This window comes from Scyliorhinus canicula, chromosome 15, assembly GCF_902713615.1.
Source record: "Scyliorhinus canicula chromosome 15, sScyCan1.1, whole genome shotgun sequence".
Lineage (NCBI taxonomy): Eukaryota > Metazoa > Chordata > Chondrichthyes > Carcharhiniformes > Scyliorhinidae > Scyliorhinus > Scyliorhinus canicula.
Genome location: NC_052160.1, coordinates 21787413 through 21807286, shown reverse-complemented (window position 1 = coordinate 21807286; position 19874 = coordinate 21787413). Strand labels below are relative to the sequence as shown.

The window sequence follows — 19874 nt, the reverse complement described above, 5'->3', positions numbered from 1 at the left end:
AATAAAAAGATTTCCAAAAAAAAAAATCTACTTTCCCACCTTATCCCCCTAATCATTAATTCCTTTATCGATTAAAAATCTGCCCATCTCAGCCTTGAATTAACATAGAATTTACAGTGCAGAAGGAGGTAATTCGGCCCATCGATTCTATACCAGCCCTTGGAACGAGCACCCTACTTAAACCCACACCTCCCCCCTAAACCTGTAACCCAGTAACTTCACCTAACCTTTTTGAACACTAAGGGCTATTTAACATAGCAAATCCACCTAACCTGCGCATCTTTGGACTGTGGGAGGAAACCGGAGCACCCGGAGGAAACCCACGCAGACACGGGGAGAACGTACAGACTCCACACAAACAGTGACCCAAGCTGGGGATCGAATGTGGGACCCTGGAGCTGTGAAGCAACAGTGCTAACCACTGTACTGCCATGCTGCCCACAAACATACTTTTTAAAAACATTTAGAGTACCCAATTCATTTTTTCCGATAAGGGGCAATTTAGCGTGGCCAATTCACCTACCCTGCACATCTTTGGGCTGTGTGGATAAAACACATGCAAACACGGGGAGAATGTGGGAACTCCACACGGACGTAACCCAGGCCCGAGATCGAACCTGGGACCTCGGTGCCGTGAGTCAGCAATGCTAACCACTGCGCCACCGTGCCGCTCCACCAGAAACATACTTAACGATCCAACCTCTACAGCCCTCTGGGATAAAGCATTCCACAGATTCTCTACCCTCGGAGAGAAGAAATTCCTCCTCATCTCAGTCTTAAATTGGTGACACCTTATTCTGAGATTATGCCCTCTGGTCCTAGACTCTCCCACAAGGGGAAACATTCTCTCAGCAGCTACCCAATGAAGTCAATATCTCTCAATTTTCAAGGCTGGGTGTTTTGCTAGTACTGTTGCCCTAACCCTGTTCAATGTTCAAATCTACATTGATTGGAATGAGCTGAGCTGCTCCAAGGCCCAGCTATCATCCTACCATCAGTGACAGTACAGAAACAGGCCATTTGGCCCAAACGGACTATGCTGATGGTTCTGCTCCACCCAGGCATCACTCCACCAGCCTATTCTATTTTTTCCCTTATTCGACTTCTCCTTAAATGCATCCAAGCTATTTGCTTCAACCACTCCTTAACGGTAGTGAGTTTGACATTCTCATCACTCTGGGTAAAGAGGTTTCTCCTGAATTTCTTGCTGGATTAATTAGTAATTATCTCATATTTGTGATCCTAGTTGTGGACTCTCCCACCCCTCCCCCAATACAAGTGGAAACGCTTAGAAAATTAGATCAAACTAAACAAAAGTGTCATGGATTGGGAACTAAGTTATAAATCTTTTAATATTGGGCAGTACTTCAAACATAGTGGGTGATTTCATCTGTTTGTTCACTGTAACTTCAGTGGAAGCCCGGACTCACAATAGTTCTCCAGATTTCAGCTGATTTTCCATTGGAGTTACAGTGGGTGATGGGAGAACCCTGGGAAAATTCAACCACTGCATTCAAAGTAGTAGAAATATCTGCATGCATCAGAGCTGAAATTACAATGACATATATGTCGATCTAAAGTTTTTGAAATGTAGGCATGCAACGTTCCCGGTCAGAGGGACGTGAGTAAAAGTGCCTTCCCGAGATCGGAGTGCCAAATCCAGGTTGATACAACTTGTGCAGTAATGACAGAGTGCCGTACTGTACTGTTGGGGGTACTAACCCCTCAAGTAGATGCAAATGGTCTTGTGGCACTATTTTGAACAGGAACAAGGGTACCCTCTCCCTGGTACCCTAACCGATATTGATCCCTCAACCAACATCACTAAAATCTCACCATTAGCACATTACAGTTTGTCGGAACCTGTGCACACATTGCCATGTTCTCTACATTACCGCAGTGAGCATACTTCAAAAGTTCCCATGTCATGGGTGAAGGTGTTACTCACGTTTGCTATCAATAAAAAGCTAAATGGGACAGTATGTTTTCAAGAGGACACAAAGAGGCTGCAAAGGGATAGTAGCAGATTAGGCCATAAGGTGGCAAATAGAGTGAATGTAGGGAAATGTAAGGCTGTTCATTTTAGCAGGAATAATAGGAAGCCGATGTTTTTTTTTAACGTTGAGGAATTTCATAACGTTGGTATTTAGGGAGATTTGGGTGTTCTTGCTCAAGAAACACAGAAAGCTGAATTTTCACTTCAGAAGCGGGAAACAATAATCAAGCGTTTTTGGGTCCTGAATCCTACCCGAGGATGGGGGAAAGTGATAAATACCATTTGGCAAATCGTCAGTGCCCTTATTCAGCTTATAATAAGCTGAATTGGCTCTTCACCTCAGCTGGCTAGCCAGGTTCCCAAACCTGCCTCCCTAAAATGGCTTGTACCAGGAACAGAGATAGGAGATTGACACTTCAGCCAGCGTCAGTATTTTTAGGCCTCACCCGCCTCTGTTCCCACATTGGCAGGACAGCAAATGGCATCTGGTCTTCATTGCAAGGGGGCTGGAAGTCTTTCTACCAGTGAACAGTTTTGGTCTCCTTATCGAAGGAAAGAAAAGAGGTTATTTCTCCAGATGGACAGTCTAGAACTAATAGCAGGACATAGTATCAGGTTAGAGGTTTGATCATTTAAGACTGGGTTGGTTGTGAATCTTTGCAATTCTCCATCTGAGCAGGCTGTGGACACTCAGTCATTAAATATATTCAAGGCTGAGATAGATTTTTATGGTGGGATTTTCCGGTCCCTCCCATTGGCAGGATCATGCGATCCTGCTGAAGTCAACGTCTCAGGACGTTGGTATTGTTGGCAAGGCTGGGATTTATTGCCCATCCTTGGTTGTCCTGAAGAAGTGGACAAACCTCTTAGGCCATTTCAAAAGACATCAAAGAGCCAAAGAAGGTGGTTGGGGGCTACAGCCACGCATGGACGAGACTGCAGGTTTCACTTACCAAAAAGACATTGATGAATCAGTCACGGTTTTAAAACAACCTGGACAATCTCTGATGGTTTTGTGGTTACTTGTACTAATTCTTTTATTTGCAAAGTCAAATTAAAACAGAATTGAATTCTCGACAGCCATGGTAGAATTTGAATTCTCAATCACTGGGTCAAGGGTGCAGTAACATAGGCCTGAATTCGCCGGCTGTTCGCTGGTGGGTGGCAGGATTCTCTGTTCCTGCCGCTGTCAATGGGAAGTCCCATTGGAGCCATCCCATTCCACCGGGAAAACCCGCGGGCGGGGCTGCATAGCCACAGAGAATTCCAACGACCAGAGAATTCCGGTCATAATCTACACTACCATACCCACATTCCTTATGTGTCAATCATGGCAGGGAATACGGATTTTCAATTTAAAGGTGGGGAAACAGCAAAGCCAAGTTCATCCCTGGCCTTCTTCTGTGGCACAAACATGCAATTTCCATAGTGGGAGCAAAGCAGTAGTCCAAGCGGGCAGTCAGGTCAATTCTCCACGCAAAAACCCAAAAGAGGAAAACTATCACAGCCTTATTATTACTAAATTAGCAGACTGGGTATGGGCGGGGTTTGAAGTTGGAGCTAGCCAGCTCTGTATGGCTCTTCCAGCCAGTGCAGTTACCTATTCAATTATCAGAAGGTGTGCATGCAGGGATAAATTGCAGAGAACAACCCAAATTCACAGACAGCATCATGGAAGCTCCCATTAATAAACGACCAACATATTCTTCTTTTTTGTAAATCACATCACTACTTCATAGACAACACTTTCTTGAATATATTCAGGAGTTTAATTATTGTTGTGACCACATATTTTTTTTAAAATCAGTTTACTTGTAGAGCTTGATGTCCATATTTTTATAGCGTTCATCGCAATAGATATTCTTGACCATTTCACACAGTCACGCATGTGAAATAAAAGTTAGAAAATACTTTTCTTTTAAAAGATGAAAATCATAAAATGTGGTATTACTGACAGGCAAAAAAAACAAAAGTAACATTTTCAGACTGTACAGGACCAGAAGTAACTGTTATTTTCCGGCTTTTTGTATCATTTATTAATGCAAAATAATTTTACTTGAAATGCTTTAAATTAGAAAGGAGGAGAGGGAAAGAAAGAAACATATATGAACCAAAAAGACTTTTTGGGGAATCTTTTTTTGCACCGATGCAATTTTCTGAACAGCTTGGTTAAAGATCATATTCTTCCAGTAAAATAAATCAACAAGATGCTGCAAAGTTGTACCTGCAGTCTCCTAAATGAAATAAAATATACAAGTAGTCCACGGAATAATAAAACATTAAAAAGAGTACAGTAGAAGCAAGCTTAATATACACCCAACGGTGCGATAATAAACTCTTAACATCCGTCTTCAAGGCTCCCCACCCCACCCCTGAAGAAACTGCGTAGTTCATAAAAACAAGAACACTGTGCAAGTTTGCTCCACAGCCTTGTGGATAAGCTCCAGAAAAGGAAGTACCGGCGGGGGCTTCTCGGATAGTCCGTGCCTCTCATTTGTGTAAGTCCCTTTGAGGCTTTAGAGAGACACGGTGTATTAATAAACAGCACCATTTAAAAGTTCTTCATTATATATTCTCCATTCACTTGAAACTATGTCCCTTCAGCAGCATTTCAGGCATTCTTCCCACTCTTTCGAATGCCTTTTTTTTCCTCCATGTGTGTATATATATATATATCATATATATATAAAAAGACCAAGACGCCTCCCATCAATTCACTGAGCAGTTCCATTCCACAATGTTCCGCTTTATTGCCTCGGAGTTAAGACAGTTTTATTTTCAATTTGCTGGGAAAACAGTTCGATTGAGGGCAAAGGGAAATAACAGTCAAATAAAAGCACCTTTGGCATATAGGCTTTTGGATTGTAACAAAAGAGATGTACGTCCATGCCCCCCATTGTAAGTCCTCATGTAGCTTATTTTCACCTCACATCTGCAAGAGAGGAAATATTAAAAATGAATGACAAATCCAACGCTTCATTTCCATTCAGTAACAAGCAACCAAACCTCTTATAGCGCTGTTAGCGTGCATTGTGATTTACTACAAGCAAAGTGCCATCCTAATGTCAAAGTCTGTGCTGATGTTTTTTGGCAAGTCACTCATTCAAGCTCACATATGTAGACTTTGTAGTAAAGGAATTCTGTGATTGCAGACATGACAATGAGTTAACATAGATCATGTTGCGTGCTTCAACCACTTGTTCAAAAAATAATATAAATTAGTAAACTTCTTTCGTCTGCAATCAAACTTACATAAATGTTGAAGGATTGCACAGAGACAGTAAGATTAAAATGTCAATTATGAGTAACTGTGAGTCAGAGGGATTTCTTACCCGACCACTTAATTCCCTCCCCATTCCTATCACAAAGGGGTGATTACCACTGCCACCAGCAACTCACCGAAGGGGTCAATCTTCAGCTGTTCCAATTCTGTCTCCACTCAATGTCTGACTATGTACCGTCCAGCAGAAGCCCCTGCAGAGTGGTCAGGACACAGTTTCTTTACTCCACCTCTGAGGGGCACTGACGGGAGGTTACACCCCTGTTAAAAACCGACTCATGCTGCACAGAGCTGGAGTAGCTTCAGGGGGGGTCGGGGAGGAATTCTGTGAGGTGTAGGTTAATACCAAGTCTAGAGTTTACTTTCTGGAAAGTAATTGGTTAAGGGGACAATATTCAACGATGCAGGTAGGGAAACTGCAGCACCACACTGCACAGATACAAGATTTATTTTAAAACCCAAACATTTGCAGAGAGCAGCCAATTATGCGGCTCAGCACTAAATGGTGTTTGGTAATCCGCACCTCAGCAACTAAACATTCCACTCAATCCTGTCATCGCTTCCGCATATGGATTGCTCAGCAGCAGTCCCAATTCTGCAGATCTGAACCTCTCTCTACTTCTCTGAGTTTAGCCAGGGTAGCTTGGCATTACAGTTTTCTTCAATGCTTCTGGGCCAGAGAACGAGGAAAAAGAGCACAAGTTCTCATCCCTGAACAGACTGCTGTCTAGAATCTGCATCACCAGGCAATGGGAGCAGATAGAAAATTGCCTGCCAATGCCCATCAAATAGGTTGGCCTGGCAGCACATCTTTTTGTATTTAGATGTTGGATAAGATTAGAGTTGGGGTTGGGAGAAAGAGAAAGCCTACTTACCGAGGCAAAACATTTGGTCTGATCTAACCATAAGCACAAAATGCACGTAAGAACAGCCAATATTCTTAATACTGCAAACAGCCATTGGAATGATGATCTCAGACAAAATCAATTCACACAGGCCAAGCCATTGAGTTTTAAACAAGAAATCAAGCAGTAATGCAGGAAGAGGGAGCCAGGCTAAGACTGTGCAGCTGCATGCCCTTCAAATCAGCGAAGGATAAAATAAGCAGTGAAGGTGTGAAGCATCCAGCAGTGATCAGCTTCAGGAATAGTAACTCCCCAAGGGCAGAATCAGTTACGCCCATCAAAAAATAATTTCTACCCAATCTCAGGGTGAGACGTGATAAGATCTGGAATGTGATTGTGTTAAATCATAGCTTCTGATCATTAATTTTCTCTGATGATGTATGCTGGCTGATAGCAGTTACCCAGCACAGCAAGTCCTACCTGATTGCATCCCAGAGCTTTTATGTTGGATACACATCCTTGTCAGGTGCCAGTATTAACTTTTTACGCTTCCGTTTTTTAATGTTTTCACTATTTCTTCCTTTAAAGCGCTTTGGGCTGACGAAGGGCCCTAAGAAAATGTACTTGTGTTGGAATTTATACAAATATCAACAGGTATTGGAGCTGTTTTTAGCCAAAAGTGGATCACAATCTTACTAAATCAGCAGCTCTATCACACTTCACTCACTACTAATGTGCAGGGTTATCACCTTTTTGTTAAGTCTCAAACTGATCAAGGGGTAGGCAAAAGGCTCAAGTCTTTTCGAAATGATCCTTCCCTCCAATAAGAGACTTCAGAACACGGGAATATACAGTTACATGGGATAAAGTTTTAAGGAAGGCAAGTGATTGCGTGAGTCGGTGAATCACGTGGAACCGCCAACTCTCAGGGTCCCACTGCCATTTAACGCTGACTAGAGCATTGAGTAGCAGTGAGCAGGACTCCTGTCTGCCCTTGGAAGAACGTCCCACCCTTGAGAACTGTCGGCCAATCAGGTTTTCGACTGATCTTCAAACCGGCCAGGGACAGCACTGCAGCGACCAGAAGCATTACTGTAGTGCTCTGCCTGGAAATAAGTCCTGGGGCCATTGCAAAGTTTAGTCCTGGGGATCCCAAGGGCGGGAGGGTAAGGGACGCCAAGGGGAGTTGGGGGGGTGGGGGTATCTTGGGGCAGGGGGTCCCGGAATTCCAATGTCTGGGGGGGGTGGGGCAACTCTGAGGGGGCCTTCAGAGTGAGAACCACTCTGGAGAGAGGTTATATTGTCACTTTCCCACCCTATCCACACCCCCAGCCAAAAAATTGAGGCTGGGCAGGATAAGGCCCTTAAGTGGCCATTAAGTGGCCACTTAAGGACCTTAATAGGTGAAAGGGCAGGATTTCCACCCCAGGCCTTGTCTGCCCAAGCGTGAAATTTCATCTGTATTTGGATGGGAGGGTTCCCAGGGGGAATTCCATCCATTCAATTTTACGCTCTCAACCCCCACCCCCACGGGGGAAGAGTAAAATTCTGCTATCAGAATTCCTTCACTCAAATTTTAAAAGTTCAACTTTTAAACAGTTTTATCATTTTCCTGTCTTATTTACATTGTTCAAATAAATGTATTGGATTATTCAATTTGTTAAGTCAAATCAACCCGTTGAATCATCGGTAGTATTTAACCCTTGAACTAAGCTGGTTAAAAAGCAGGTGTAGACCAAAAAACGTTAGATTTGGGAGAATGTGAAATATACCGACCCAGAAAATCATCAAAGTGGCATCACGGGGGAATAGGGGGATTAAAGTAAATGGAGACGAACCAGGAAACTGGGATTAAAGAGTTGGAGACATGGTTAACAAAAGGTCTCAACTGGTGGAAGGGCTCACTCCTGCTCCTGCATAAGCTTTTGTGGCGATAAGGAACTTAATGCTTCAAACATCGACATGTTCGTACAAAAAGTATTTCAACCAAGACATTAACTCCATTTACTTTACCCTTCAATAAAACAGTGGACAGAGGACTTGTAAACAAGCATGTTAATGCTTGCTAGTGATATCGCTTCAATGCCAAGATTTTACTCTCAAATTTTTCACTTAGATTATCAAAGGAGGGAAAATTTATATGTGGACATTTAAAAATCAAGCCATCTGGTTTACAATTTAGAAATTGCACAGCTGCTCTTTATAACTAAGTAGTACATACATATATATTCTATCTATCTATCTATATATATATAAATATATAGCACCTGTGTCTATGGAAGGAAGTGAAAATTATCTTTTAATATTGCCAGGTGCATTTTAAACACAAACGGAATTGTTTAATAATACTAAATATTTTAATAACAGCTTCTATTTATAGCACCTTTAAAGTAGCAAAATGTTCAAAGCACTTTCATAATAATACTAAACACAGATAAAGTGAAACACTTTAGATGTGGTCAAATACCTTCATGTTCTCTGTATTCTGAATGAGACTGTAGTAATGTGCACATACACTCCTGGTGCTCCTCTAACCTCACTATAACCTCCTTTAATCTTGGCTTGCGCCTTATATACTCCACTTTTGCCACCTGCAATTCAACAGAAAGTAAGTTAGCAGTCTTATCCTGTAGCTGTTAATGAGAAAAATTATTTCAGATCACTGGGAATTAAGACAAATTTAAACCATTCTCTGTTATGAATCTAACATTTCCAAAGTAACAATTTATTCTAAATTGACACTGTATGTAATGCACCATATGTTTAAAAACAAAACTGCAGAGTTTCCACGGGTATCCAATGGGGAAACAAATACAAAAACAGATTAAGGGATTTGGGATAAAATTAAGCAAAAACAAAATCTTGTCACTAGTGAGGAGAGCCCAATTCAATACCATCAGTGCCCGAGATTGTGTGCACTGTTTGAATACAGTCTTCTATTTGACAACTGTTTTAAAATAGTACCTGAAGCAACTTTACACAATCGCACTAACCAGTGTGTAACATAAGCAGATTAACCCCTATAGTCGGATGTACAAGTCCAGTTTTGGCTCACATCAGTTGGAAATGTAAAAAACACAGCAGCAACTATGAAACAAATGTAAATTTTTGAATATTATTCAATTTAACCTCCTCTCTGGGCCAACACTCAATCCCAATAGAGTTTTTAAAAACATGTTTTCAGTGATGCTGCAGATTGTAAAATAAGATCCATTTGAATCCTTCTGCTGGTATCATTCAGTAATGTATTAGAGCTAATGAAACGGTATATATTTCAGCAGACCCAAAGTGACATTTCCAAATCTGTGAATACCAACTGTTCCCTCTGACAAAACTAACTGCAGATCAAATGCACAGTAGAGGTACATAGCAAATATTAGTGAACAAAACATTGCTAAGTTGATAACCTGGTTTCAGGACATCAGCACTGCACACATCGCCTACTTCCCTTTTCTCCAGCACCTTGGGGCATTTAACTATGTTAAAGGAGTTAAATAAGTCCAAGTTGTTGATATTATTGTGATTCTGATCATAAATTAGAAGGCATAAACTCACCACTTAACGCTGAGAAATTTGATTTCAATTGTTAGACTGTAATGTTCCGAGAAATAGTCACATCAGTCACTCAGTTATACAAACAATTATTATGGGATAGGCAATAGGCACGACTGCGCACATCTACAGAATAATTTAAAACTTTTTTTTCACTATTCCCCATACAGCTTTCCTTTTCAATTAGCTCTTTGGGCAAATCTATTCCAGGCATATTTTGGAAAATTAATGACTGGTGTTTTGCTTTAATGCAGACGTCTATATCAAAAAACATAAATATATTAAAGGGAAATTTTAATTTTAGCAGTGGGAAAATCACTGAGTAGCACATCCTTGGATTTTCAACTTGTGTTGCCGACAACCTGGCAGCATAGCTTTGTAAATTTGTTCCCAAAATATATAAATAAAACCTAAAAATATACAGAGCTGCAGAATTCACTTTAAAGCAGTTGAGAGGCTGTTTATGGGGATTAGCCCACTGTGGTCATTGTTCTATCTTTGTGCCCTCCAGGATTACGGCTGGATCTTTCAGCAAGGAACAGAGACAAATTCCGTTTATCAACAACAGGAGCATTCACAGAGCATTGAAATATTTAAACTACTGCCTCAGGAATGTCCTGCTGGAGAGTCGACTACCTGGACGACAAAAAAGGTGACAACGTAATGTTCTTAGCATAACAAAATTGTGGTTAAAATCGATTCAGTCAGCATGAAAAGGAAAACTTCAAAGGCAAATCATTTCTATTGTAGTAGTCAGCTGCAGCAGTACAGTATGCCTGTTCGGCACTAATAGCACCAGAGAAGACAAGAGCATGAATAGAACAAAGAAACAAAAAACTAGCAAGGTGAATGTCGACCTCTCCCTAGATAGCTGCTATGCCCCGGAATAGTCTTTATTAGCATCACAAGTAAGGGCAGCACGGTGGCGCAGTGGTTAGCATTGCTGCCTACGACGCTGAGGACCCGGGTTCGAATCTCGGCCCAGGGTCACTGTCCGTGAAAAGTTTGCACGTTCCCCCCCCCGTGTCTGCGTGGGTTTCACCCCCACAAGCCAAAATATGTGCAGGTGAGGTGGATTGGCCACACTAGATTGCCCCTTAATTGGAAAAAAAATAATTAGGTACTCTAAATTTTAAAAAAAAATTAGTGTCACAAGTAGGCTTACACTAACACTGCAATGAAGTTACTGTGAAAAGCCCCTAGTCGCCACACTCCGGCACCTGTTCGGGTACACAGAGGGAGAATTCAGAATGCCCAATTCACCCAGCAAGTGAGTCTTTTGGGACTGGTGGGAGGAAACTGGAGCACCCAGAGGAAACCCACCCAGAAATGGAGAGAATGTGCAGACTCCGCATAGTGACCCAAGCCGGGAATCACACCCAGTCCCTGACGCTGTATTAATTCTACCTCCAATATGTGATGGTCCCATTCCTGTCTTTAAAAATATATATTTAATTCCAAACTCAGCCCAGCACATCAGCATATTGCAAAAATAAACACGGTACATACAGTTTGTCCAATTTTGCCCCTTTTTACCTCCCGCAACAAACAGCTCCTCAAACATGGACAGAAAGAGCCTTTACAACATGTACAACCCCTCCTCTAAACCCCTGAAGGCAAACTTTATCTTCTCCAATCTGAGGAACTCACAAAAACACTCCCATCATGCCATGACTCCCAGCGGCGCTGCCAACCTCCAGTTCAAAAGTATCCGTCGCCGGGCAAACAGAGAGGCAAAGGCTACGACATCGGCCATCTTGCCCTCCTGCAGCCCCAGCACCTCCAAAACTCCAAGGATCGCCACCGTAGGGTCTGGCACTATATTGACCTCCATAATTACCAACAGACTTTCAAACACCGCCTCCCAAAATCTATCTAGCTTTGTACACCACCAAAACATATGGAGATGGTTCACCAACTTCCCACACTTCTTGCACACATCTTCGATTCCCCCTCCTTCGGGTCCGAGTCATATGGGCCCTATGCACCACCTTAAATGGCTCATCCTCACACAAGACGAGCTGGCATTGGGCAGTACAGTAGTTACCGCTGTGGCTTCACAACGCCAGGGTCCAAGGTTAGATTCCCCGCTGGGTCACAATCTGTGCGGAGTCTGCACATTCTCCCCGTGTCTGCGTGGGTTTCCTCCGGGTGCTCCAGTTTCCTCCCATAGTCCAAAGATGTGTGGATTGGACACGCTAAATTGCCCCTTAGTGTCCAAAAAAGGTTAGGAGGGATTGTTGGGTTACGGGGATAGGGTGGTTATTGGGGTACGGGGATAGGGTGGAAGGAAGGGCTTAAAGTGGGTCGGTGAAGACTTAATGGGCCGAAAGGCCTCCTTCTGCACTGTATATTCTCTGTTGATGCGGTGCATTATTTCACCTCAAATTCCCCACCCCATCTCCATCCCCAATTCTTTCTCCCACTTCTACTTGATCCCTTCTCCTATTTATAATTAATTCAGAGAATCAATGCTACATTTGTAAACATTTAGTTGCTTCCAAGTTCAAAATTAAACATCTTTATTTGTAAAAGTCTTGTTGCAACACCGTGGGATTGGTTCGTAAAGGGCAGGCAGTTGTCGTCAAACGTGAGCCATCTATTAAATGTGGTGCTTCCTCAGCAGAAGGCAGGGAGTCGGAGGTGTTGGTGGTGTTTGATTTGTGTGGAGTGGAGTTATTTGTTTGCGGTATCAGAGAGGTTTGGGATTGGGCCTAAGTTTGTGGTGTGAGTTAAATTGCTGTATAGCGAACCGAAGGAGAGTGTGCGCACGAATGAGTTCAGTTTGGGGTATTTTCCTGTTTAATAAGGGAACGAGGCAGGGATGCCTGTTTGCGATGGTGATAGACCACTTGGCCATAGCACCAAGGTGCTCAGATAAATGGAAGGGGATAGTGGGAGTGCGGTGGAGCACAGGGCGGTGGAGCACAGGGGCTGATGATCTGTTGTATATCTCCAGCCAGGGCTCTTCAGTGGGGGATATAATGGGACTGCCTAGGAGATTTGGGGCCTTTTCAGGTTATAAGCTGAATGTGGAAAATATGTGTCTTCTCCGGGGTTGCCGTTTCGGAAGGCAACTACCTCCTTTATGTACTTGGGAGTTCAGGGGGCTCGGGACTAGGCCTGGCTCCGTAAGTTGAATTTCACAAGTTTGGTGGGTCGGGCCAAGGCAGACCTCGTGAGGCTGTGCAGCCTTCCCCAGGCGATCAAGGTGAATATTTTGCCGTGGTTTTTATTTCTATTTCAGTGCCTGACGGTCTTTTTGCTGAAAACAGTTTTTATGGGGGTGTAACGGTTGATCTTGTTGTTTGTGAGGGCAGGTAAGGTAGCGAGGATTCGGAGGGTGATGCTTCAGAGGGGACGGCTGTTAGGGGGCCAGGCCCTTCCAAACCTGTCATATTGTTATTGGCCGACGAAAGCGGAAAAGGTGCGGGAAAGGAGCAGGGTGTCGGAAGCTTTGTGGGTAAAGATGGAGGTAGGCTCTTGTCAAGGATCAGGGTTGCAGGCACTGGCAACGACGCCACTAGCAATTGTCCCAAGGAAATATTCGAGGTGTGTGGTGGTGGTGGCCACGTTGAAGATGATGAGGCCATTTTGGCAGCCCTTTAGGTTAGGGGTGGGGTTGATGTTGAAGTCGATCCGAGAAAATCATGGGAGGAGCGAGGGGTGATGGAAGTAAAGGACTTATTTCTAATTGGGCGGTTTGCGTGTTTGGAGGAGTTGGGAGAGATGTTTGGGATCCCGTAGGAGGAGGTTTTTAGGCATATGCAGGATTTCACAAATAAAGTTTCCCCAGCTCTCCTGATGGCAACACTCTCCTTGCTGTTGGAGAGGGGGTTGTCAGTGATGGGCTGGAGGGGGGGGTTCATATCGGCAATTTACGGGAGGATTTTGGAGGAGAATATGACGTCTCGGGAGAGTGTAAAGCCAAGTGGAGGAGATGCTGGGGAGGCGCTGGAGGAGAGGTTGTGGTGTGAGGTGCTGCGGAGGGGGTGAATGCCTCAACCTTGTTTGTGAGGTTGGGTTGATACAACTAAAAGTGGTACAAAGAGCGATCCTGATGAAGGCGCGGATGAGTCGGCTGTTTGACATTTGTGAACCGTGTGCGAGGGGTCCGGCCAATCATGTACCTATATTCTGGTCCTGCCTGAAGTTGGGGCCATTTTAGAGGTCGTTCTTCAGCACCGTGTCAGCAATCTTGCACGTGGATTTGGAGCCCAGTTCCCTGGGGGCCATATTTGGGGTGTCGGGCTTGCCAGGGCTGCAGACGGAAGCGGGAGCAGATGTTTTAGCCTCCACCTTGCTGATTGCTGGCAGGTGAGTCCTGTTGGGGTGGAGGTCAGCTTCTCCGCCCTGTGCCTTGGTACGGCTGGGGGCTCTGTTGGGGTTCCTGTATTTGGAGAAGGTCAAATTTGTTTTGAGGTGGGCGAGTATGGGGTTCCACAAGAGATGGGGTTTGTTTGTATTACATTTTAAAGAAATGATTACCATCAGCTGTTAAGGGGATGGGGCAAAGTGGGGTTTTGTTCTAGGTTATTGGGGGGTGGGGTTTGTGTTTTGCATTTAGTTATGTTGCATATTTAAAATGTTAAAATATTAAAAGCATGAATAAAAGTATATATTTTTGAAAAGCACCGTGGGCTAGTACATGGCCAATTCCAGCCCCACTTAACCGGAATCACAACAACAGTGAATTAACCAATAATTCTTAGAAAAATACACACGCCCTGTAATGGTTTTCCTGTAGGTTAATTCACTCACACTCGGGTTCTCTGCAGCCTCAGGAATACAGCCTTTCTGGAGAGAATACAGAGAGAGAGAACTTCTCCCTCTGCTTTCAGGAGGCAAACTGAAACTCCTTGGGACTCTGAAAATCATTCCATTGGGATAGGATCCAATCACCGCCTGTTACCAGGCAGGGTACCACCTTTTGGGCCAATTCATTGATCACCAGCTAATCAATCAAACCAAGTCCCACCCCATCTCTCTCTCTGGTGCCGACAGGTGGAGGCGATGGCGTAGTGGAATTATCACTGGACTAGTTATCCAGAGACCCAGGATAATTATCTGGGGACCCGGATTCAAATCCCATGATGCCAAGTGGTGGATTTTAAACACAATAAAATATCCTGAATTAAATGATGACCATGAAAACATTGTTGATTGTCTTAAAAACCCATTTGGTTCACTAATGTTCTTTAGGGAAGGAAATCTGCCATCCATACCTGGTCTGGCCTACATGGGACTCCAGACCCACAGCAATGTGGTTAACTCTTAAATGCCCTCTGAAATGACCCAGCAAACCACTCAGTTGTATTCAACTGCTACAAAATCATGGGGCAGCACGGTGGCACAGTGGTTAGCATTGCTGCCTACGGCGCTGAGGACCCGGGTTCGAATCCTGGCCCTGGGTCACTGTCCGTGTGGAGTTTGCACATTCTCCCCGTGTCTGCGTGGGTTTCGCCCCCACAACCCAAAAGATGTGTAGGTTAGGTGGATTGGCCACGCTAAATTGCCCCTTAATTGGAAAAAATAATTGGGTAATCTAAAATTTTTTTTAAAAACTGCTACAAAATCACGAAAAGGGAATGAAACAGAATGGGCAACCCAGCATCGACCCAGGCACCAGAAATGACAACAGCAAAACCAGTTCTGTCAACCCTGTAAAGTCCTCCTTACTAACATCTGGGGCATGTGCCAGGATTGGGAGAGCAGACAAGTCAAGCAACAGCCTGACATAGTCAAACTCACAGAATCATATCTTACAGAAAATGGCCCAGACACCACTATCACCATTCCTGGTATGTCCTACCCCACCAGCAAGGCAGACCCAGTAGAGATGGTGGCAAAGTGGTATATAGTCGGGAGAGTTTTATCCTGGGAGTCCTCAACTTCAACTCTGGATCCTGTGAAGTCTCATGGCTTCCGGTTAAACATGGCCAAGGAAACTTCCATCGATTACCCCGTGCTATCCACCATCAGCTGCTGAATCAGTTCTCCTCCATGTTGACCACCACTTGAAGGAAGCACTGAGGGTGGCGAGGGCACAGAAGATACTGGGGTGGGGGACTTCAATGTCCATCGCCAAGAGTGGCTCAGTAGTAGCATCACAGACCGAGCTGGCCAGGTCCTAAAGGAAATAGCTGCTAGACTGGGACTGCAGCTGCAGATGGTGCAGATCAGCCATGATCTAATTGAATGGCGGAGCAGGCTCGAGGGGCCAGATGGCCTACTCCTGCTCCTAGTTCTTATGCTCTTATGTTCTTATGTTCTAAAAGTATGTTGTGTGGCACTACCACTGTGCTAAATGGGATAGACTTCGAACAGATCTAGCAACTCAAGATTCGGCATCCATGAGGTGCTGTGGGCCATCAGCAGCAGCAGAATTGTATTCAACCACAATCTGCAACCTCATGGCCCGGCATATCCCCTACTCTACCATTATTGCCAAGCCAGAGGATCAACCCTGGATCAATGAAGAATGCAGGAGAGGATGCCAGGAGCAACATCTGGCATATCGAAAAATGAAGTGTCAACCTGGTGAAGCTACAACACAGGACTACTTGTGTGCCAAACAGCATAAGCAATAAGTAAGACAAAGCCAAACAATTCCACAATCATCACATCAGATCTAAGCTCTGTAGTCCTGCCACATCCACCCTTGAATGGTGGTGGACAATTAAACAACTCATTGGAAGAGGAAGCTCCACAAATATCCTCATCCTCAATGATTTTTAAAACATAAATTTAGAGTACCCAATTCATTTTTAAAAATTAAGGGACAATTTAGTGTGGCCAGTTCACCTACTCTGCACATCTTTGTGTTGTGGCGGTGAGACCCACGCAGACCCGGGAGAATGTGCAAACTCCACACGGACAGTGACCCGGGCCAGGATCAAACCTGGGTCCTCGATGCCATGAAGCAGCAGTGCAAACCACTGCGCCACTGTATCATCCCCTCATCCTCAATGATGGAGAAGCCCAGCACAACTGTGCAAAAGACAAGGTTGAGGCATTTGCAACAATCTTAAGCCATGAGTGCCAACTGGATGATCCATCACAGTCTCCTTCGGAGGTCGACAACATCTTCAGTCTTCAGTCAATACGATTCACTCCACGTGATATCAAGAAACAGCTGAAGGTATTGGATACTGCAAAGGCTATGGGCCCCGACAACATTCCTGCAATTGAACTAAAGAATTGAGTTCCAGAACTTGCCGCACCCCTAGCCAAGCCCCTAGTCACCACATTCCGGCGCCTGTTCGGGGAGGCTGTTACGGGAATCAAACCGTGCTGCTGGCCTGCTTGGTCTGCTTTCAAAGCCAGCGATTTAGCCCTATGCTAATCTCAGCTCCAGGGTATCGCTGGAGGAGTTCCTCAGGGTAGTGTCCCAGCCCAACCATCTTCAGCTGCTTCATCAATGACCTCCCTTCCATCATAAATTCAGAAGTGGGGAGGTTTGTGGATAACCGTACAATGTTCAGCACCATTCACGATTCCTCAGATAATGAAGCAGTCCATGTCCAAATGCAGCAATACCTGGCAAATATCCAGGATTGGGTTGACAAGTGGCAAGTTACATTCGCACCACACATGTGGCAGGCAATGACCATTTCCTGCAAGAGAGGATTTAACCACCGCCCCTTGGCATTCAAGGAAGGATGTGGAAGCTTTGGAAAAGGTGCAAAGGAGATTTACCAGGATGTTGCCTGGAATGGAGAGTAGGTCTTACGAGAAAAGGTTGAGGGTGCTAGGCCTTTTCTCATTAGAACAGAGAAGGATGAGGGGCGACTTGATAGAGGTTTATAAGATGATCAGGGGAATAGATAGAGTAGACAGTCAGAGACTTTTTCCCCGGGTGGAACAAACCATTACAAGGGGACATAAATTTAAGGTAAATGGTGGAAGATATAGGGGGATGTCAGAGGTAGGTTCTTTACCCAGAGAGTAGTGGGGGCATGGAATGCACTGCCTGTGGTAGTAGTTGAGTCGGAAACGTTAGGGACCTTCAAGCGCTATTGGATAGGTACATGGATTACGGTAGAATAATGGAGTGTAGATTAATTTCTTCTTAAGGGCAGCACAGTAGCATTGTGGATAGCACAATTGCTTCACAGCTCCAGGGTCCCAAGTTCGATTTCGACTTGGGTCACTGTGTGGAGTCTGCACATCCTCTCCGTGTGTGCGTGGGTTTCCTCCGGGTGCTCCGGTTTCCTCCCACAGTCCAAAGATGTGCAGGTTGGGTGGATTGGCCATGATAAATTGCCCTTAGTTTCCAAAATTCTATGATTAACCTAGGACAAAAGTTCGGCACAACATCATGGGCCGAAGGGCCTGTTCTGTGCTGTATTTCTCTATTTCTATTTCAATGCTGATGGGGGCTTACCATTGATCAAAAATTGAACTGGACTAGCCACATTAATACTGTGACTACCAGGGCAAGTCAAAGGGTAGGAATCTTACAGTGAGTAACTCACCACCTGATCCCCCAAAGCCTGTCCACCATTTACAAGGCACAAGTTAGGAGTGTAATGGAACACTCTCCGCTTGCCTGGATGAGTGCAGCTCCATCATTGACACTCAACACCATCCTAGACAAAGGGGTCTGCTTGATTTCTACCTCTTCCACAAACATGCAATCCCTCCACCACCGATGAACAGTGGCAGCCCGAGTGTGCCATCAACAAGATGCACTGCAGGAACTCGCCACAGTTCCTTAGGCAGCAACGTCCAAAAAGAAAACCCACAACTGTTACCATCTAGAAGGACAAGGGCATACCTTCATTGATCCCATACCTGGGAGCCCCACCACCTGGAGGTTCCCCTCCAAGTCTCTCACCACCCGATTTGGAAATATATCGCCAGTCTTTCATTATCGCTGGGTCAAAATCCTGGGACTGCCTCTCTAACTGCACTGTGGGTGTATCTGCACCTCAGTGACTGCAGCGGTTCAAGAAAAAACTCACCACCACCTTCTGACGGGCAACTCGGGGTGGACAGCACGGTAGCATAGTGGTTAGCACAGTTGCTTCAGGGTCCCAGTTTCGATTCCCGGCTTGGGTCACTGACTGGGCAGGGTCTGCACATTCTCCCCATGTCTGCGTGAATTTCCTCCGGGTGCTCCGGTTTCCTCCCACAGTCCAAAGATGTACAGGTTAGGTGGATTGGCCCTGCTAAAATTGCCCTTAGGTTAGGTGGGGTTACTAGTTTACGGGGATAGGGTGGAGGTGTGGACTTAATTGGGGTGCTCTTTCCATGTCCCGCTGCAGACTAGAGGGGCTGAATGGCCTCCTTCTGCACAGTATATTCTATGATTCTATGACAGTAGATGCTGGCCTAACCAGTGACACCCACATCCCGTAAATGAATTTTTTTTAAAAGTCTGAAGCTCCTGTTCAAACCAGCGGAGGCTAGCAGATTGTTCTCTCCTGTAACTTCTTAATTCTGTTGCTCGACTTAAAGATATGTCCATTTCCATGGATCAAAAATAATAACGGCAAAGTAAAAAATAAAAGAAAATAATAAAGAGCTGTCCGTGTGCAGTTTGCACATTCTCCCGTGTTTGCGTGGAAGTCTCAAGTGGGATCCGTATTGGTTTTAACCACTGAAGTTGTGAGCAGGTAGGTGCCTATTGAAGCTTTGAACCAGCAGATCAATTGGTGTGTAGCCCAACTAATCTGGGCAGCTGTAACAAAGGGAGAAGGAATAATACTCACCCTCCCTTTAGTTGTAGGGGACAATCTAACCAAATGGGAACAGAGTCCCATAATGAGCGTGTTTAGCCCCGTGTTTCCTGGCACTCACAGTGCCGAGAAACACAATGCTATCTCACACAACCCCGGATAGATAGAGGGCCTCAGCAGTGACCGCGCGGCCGAGGCTCCACTTAGTCCTGTTTCCTGCACTGAGGGACCCTGCTTGCCAGAACTGATTAGTGTAGGGAGTGATCAGGACACCATTTTTACACGGTGCCCCAATCACTAGACCCCCAACATGATCACCCCCAAAGCCCAACTCACCAATAAGGGGATTCTCAGGCCCCGCCACCTCACGTGCACAAGGCACCGCCAGGCCCAATCCCTGACACTAAAGCAATGCCATCTTGACACCTTGGCAATGCAGGCCTGGCACCGTGGCAGTGCCCATGCCAGCTTGCAGTGCCACCCGGGCACCTTGGCAGTGCCAAGCTGACAACCAAGTG

At 44.9% G+C, this 19874-nt stretch overlaps 1 protein-coding gene across 2 annotated transcripts in view; it reads right to left on the bottom strand.

Annotated features, from left to right (window-relative positions):
- Positions 1-3742: 3742 nt before the first annotated feature.
- Positions 3743-19874, bottom strand: part of LOC119978794 (platelet-derived growth factor subunit A-like) — a 42134-nt gene continuing 26002 nt past the window's right edge. Inside the window, exons 5-7 of one of the 2 annotated variants that reach the window (XM_038820669.1) lie at positions 8589-8712; positions 6602-6731; positions 3743-4928 (exon numbers count right to left, since the gene is read on the bottom strand). In XM_038820669.1, coding sequence (XP_038676597.1) covers positions 6622-6731; positions 8589-8712 — 234 coding nt within the window. In that variant the 3' untranslated portion in view covers positions 3743-4928; positions 6602-6621. The remainder of the gene's footprint in view (positions 4929-6601; positions 6732-8588; positions 8713-19874) is intronic. The other variant, XM_038820670.1, reaches the window with a different exon arrangement.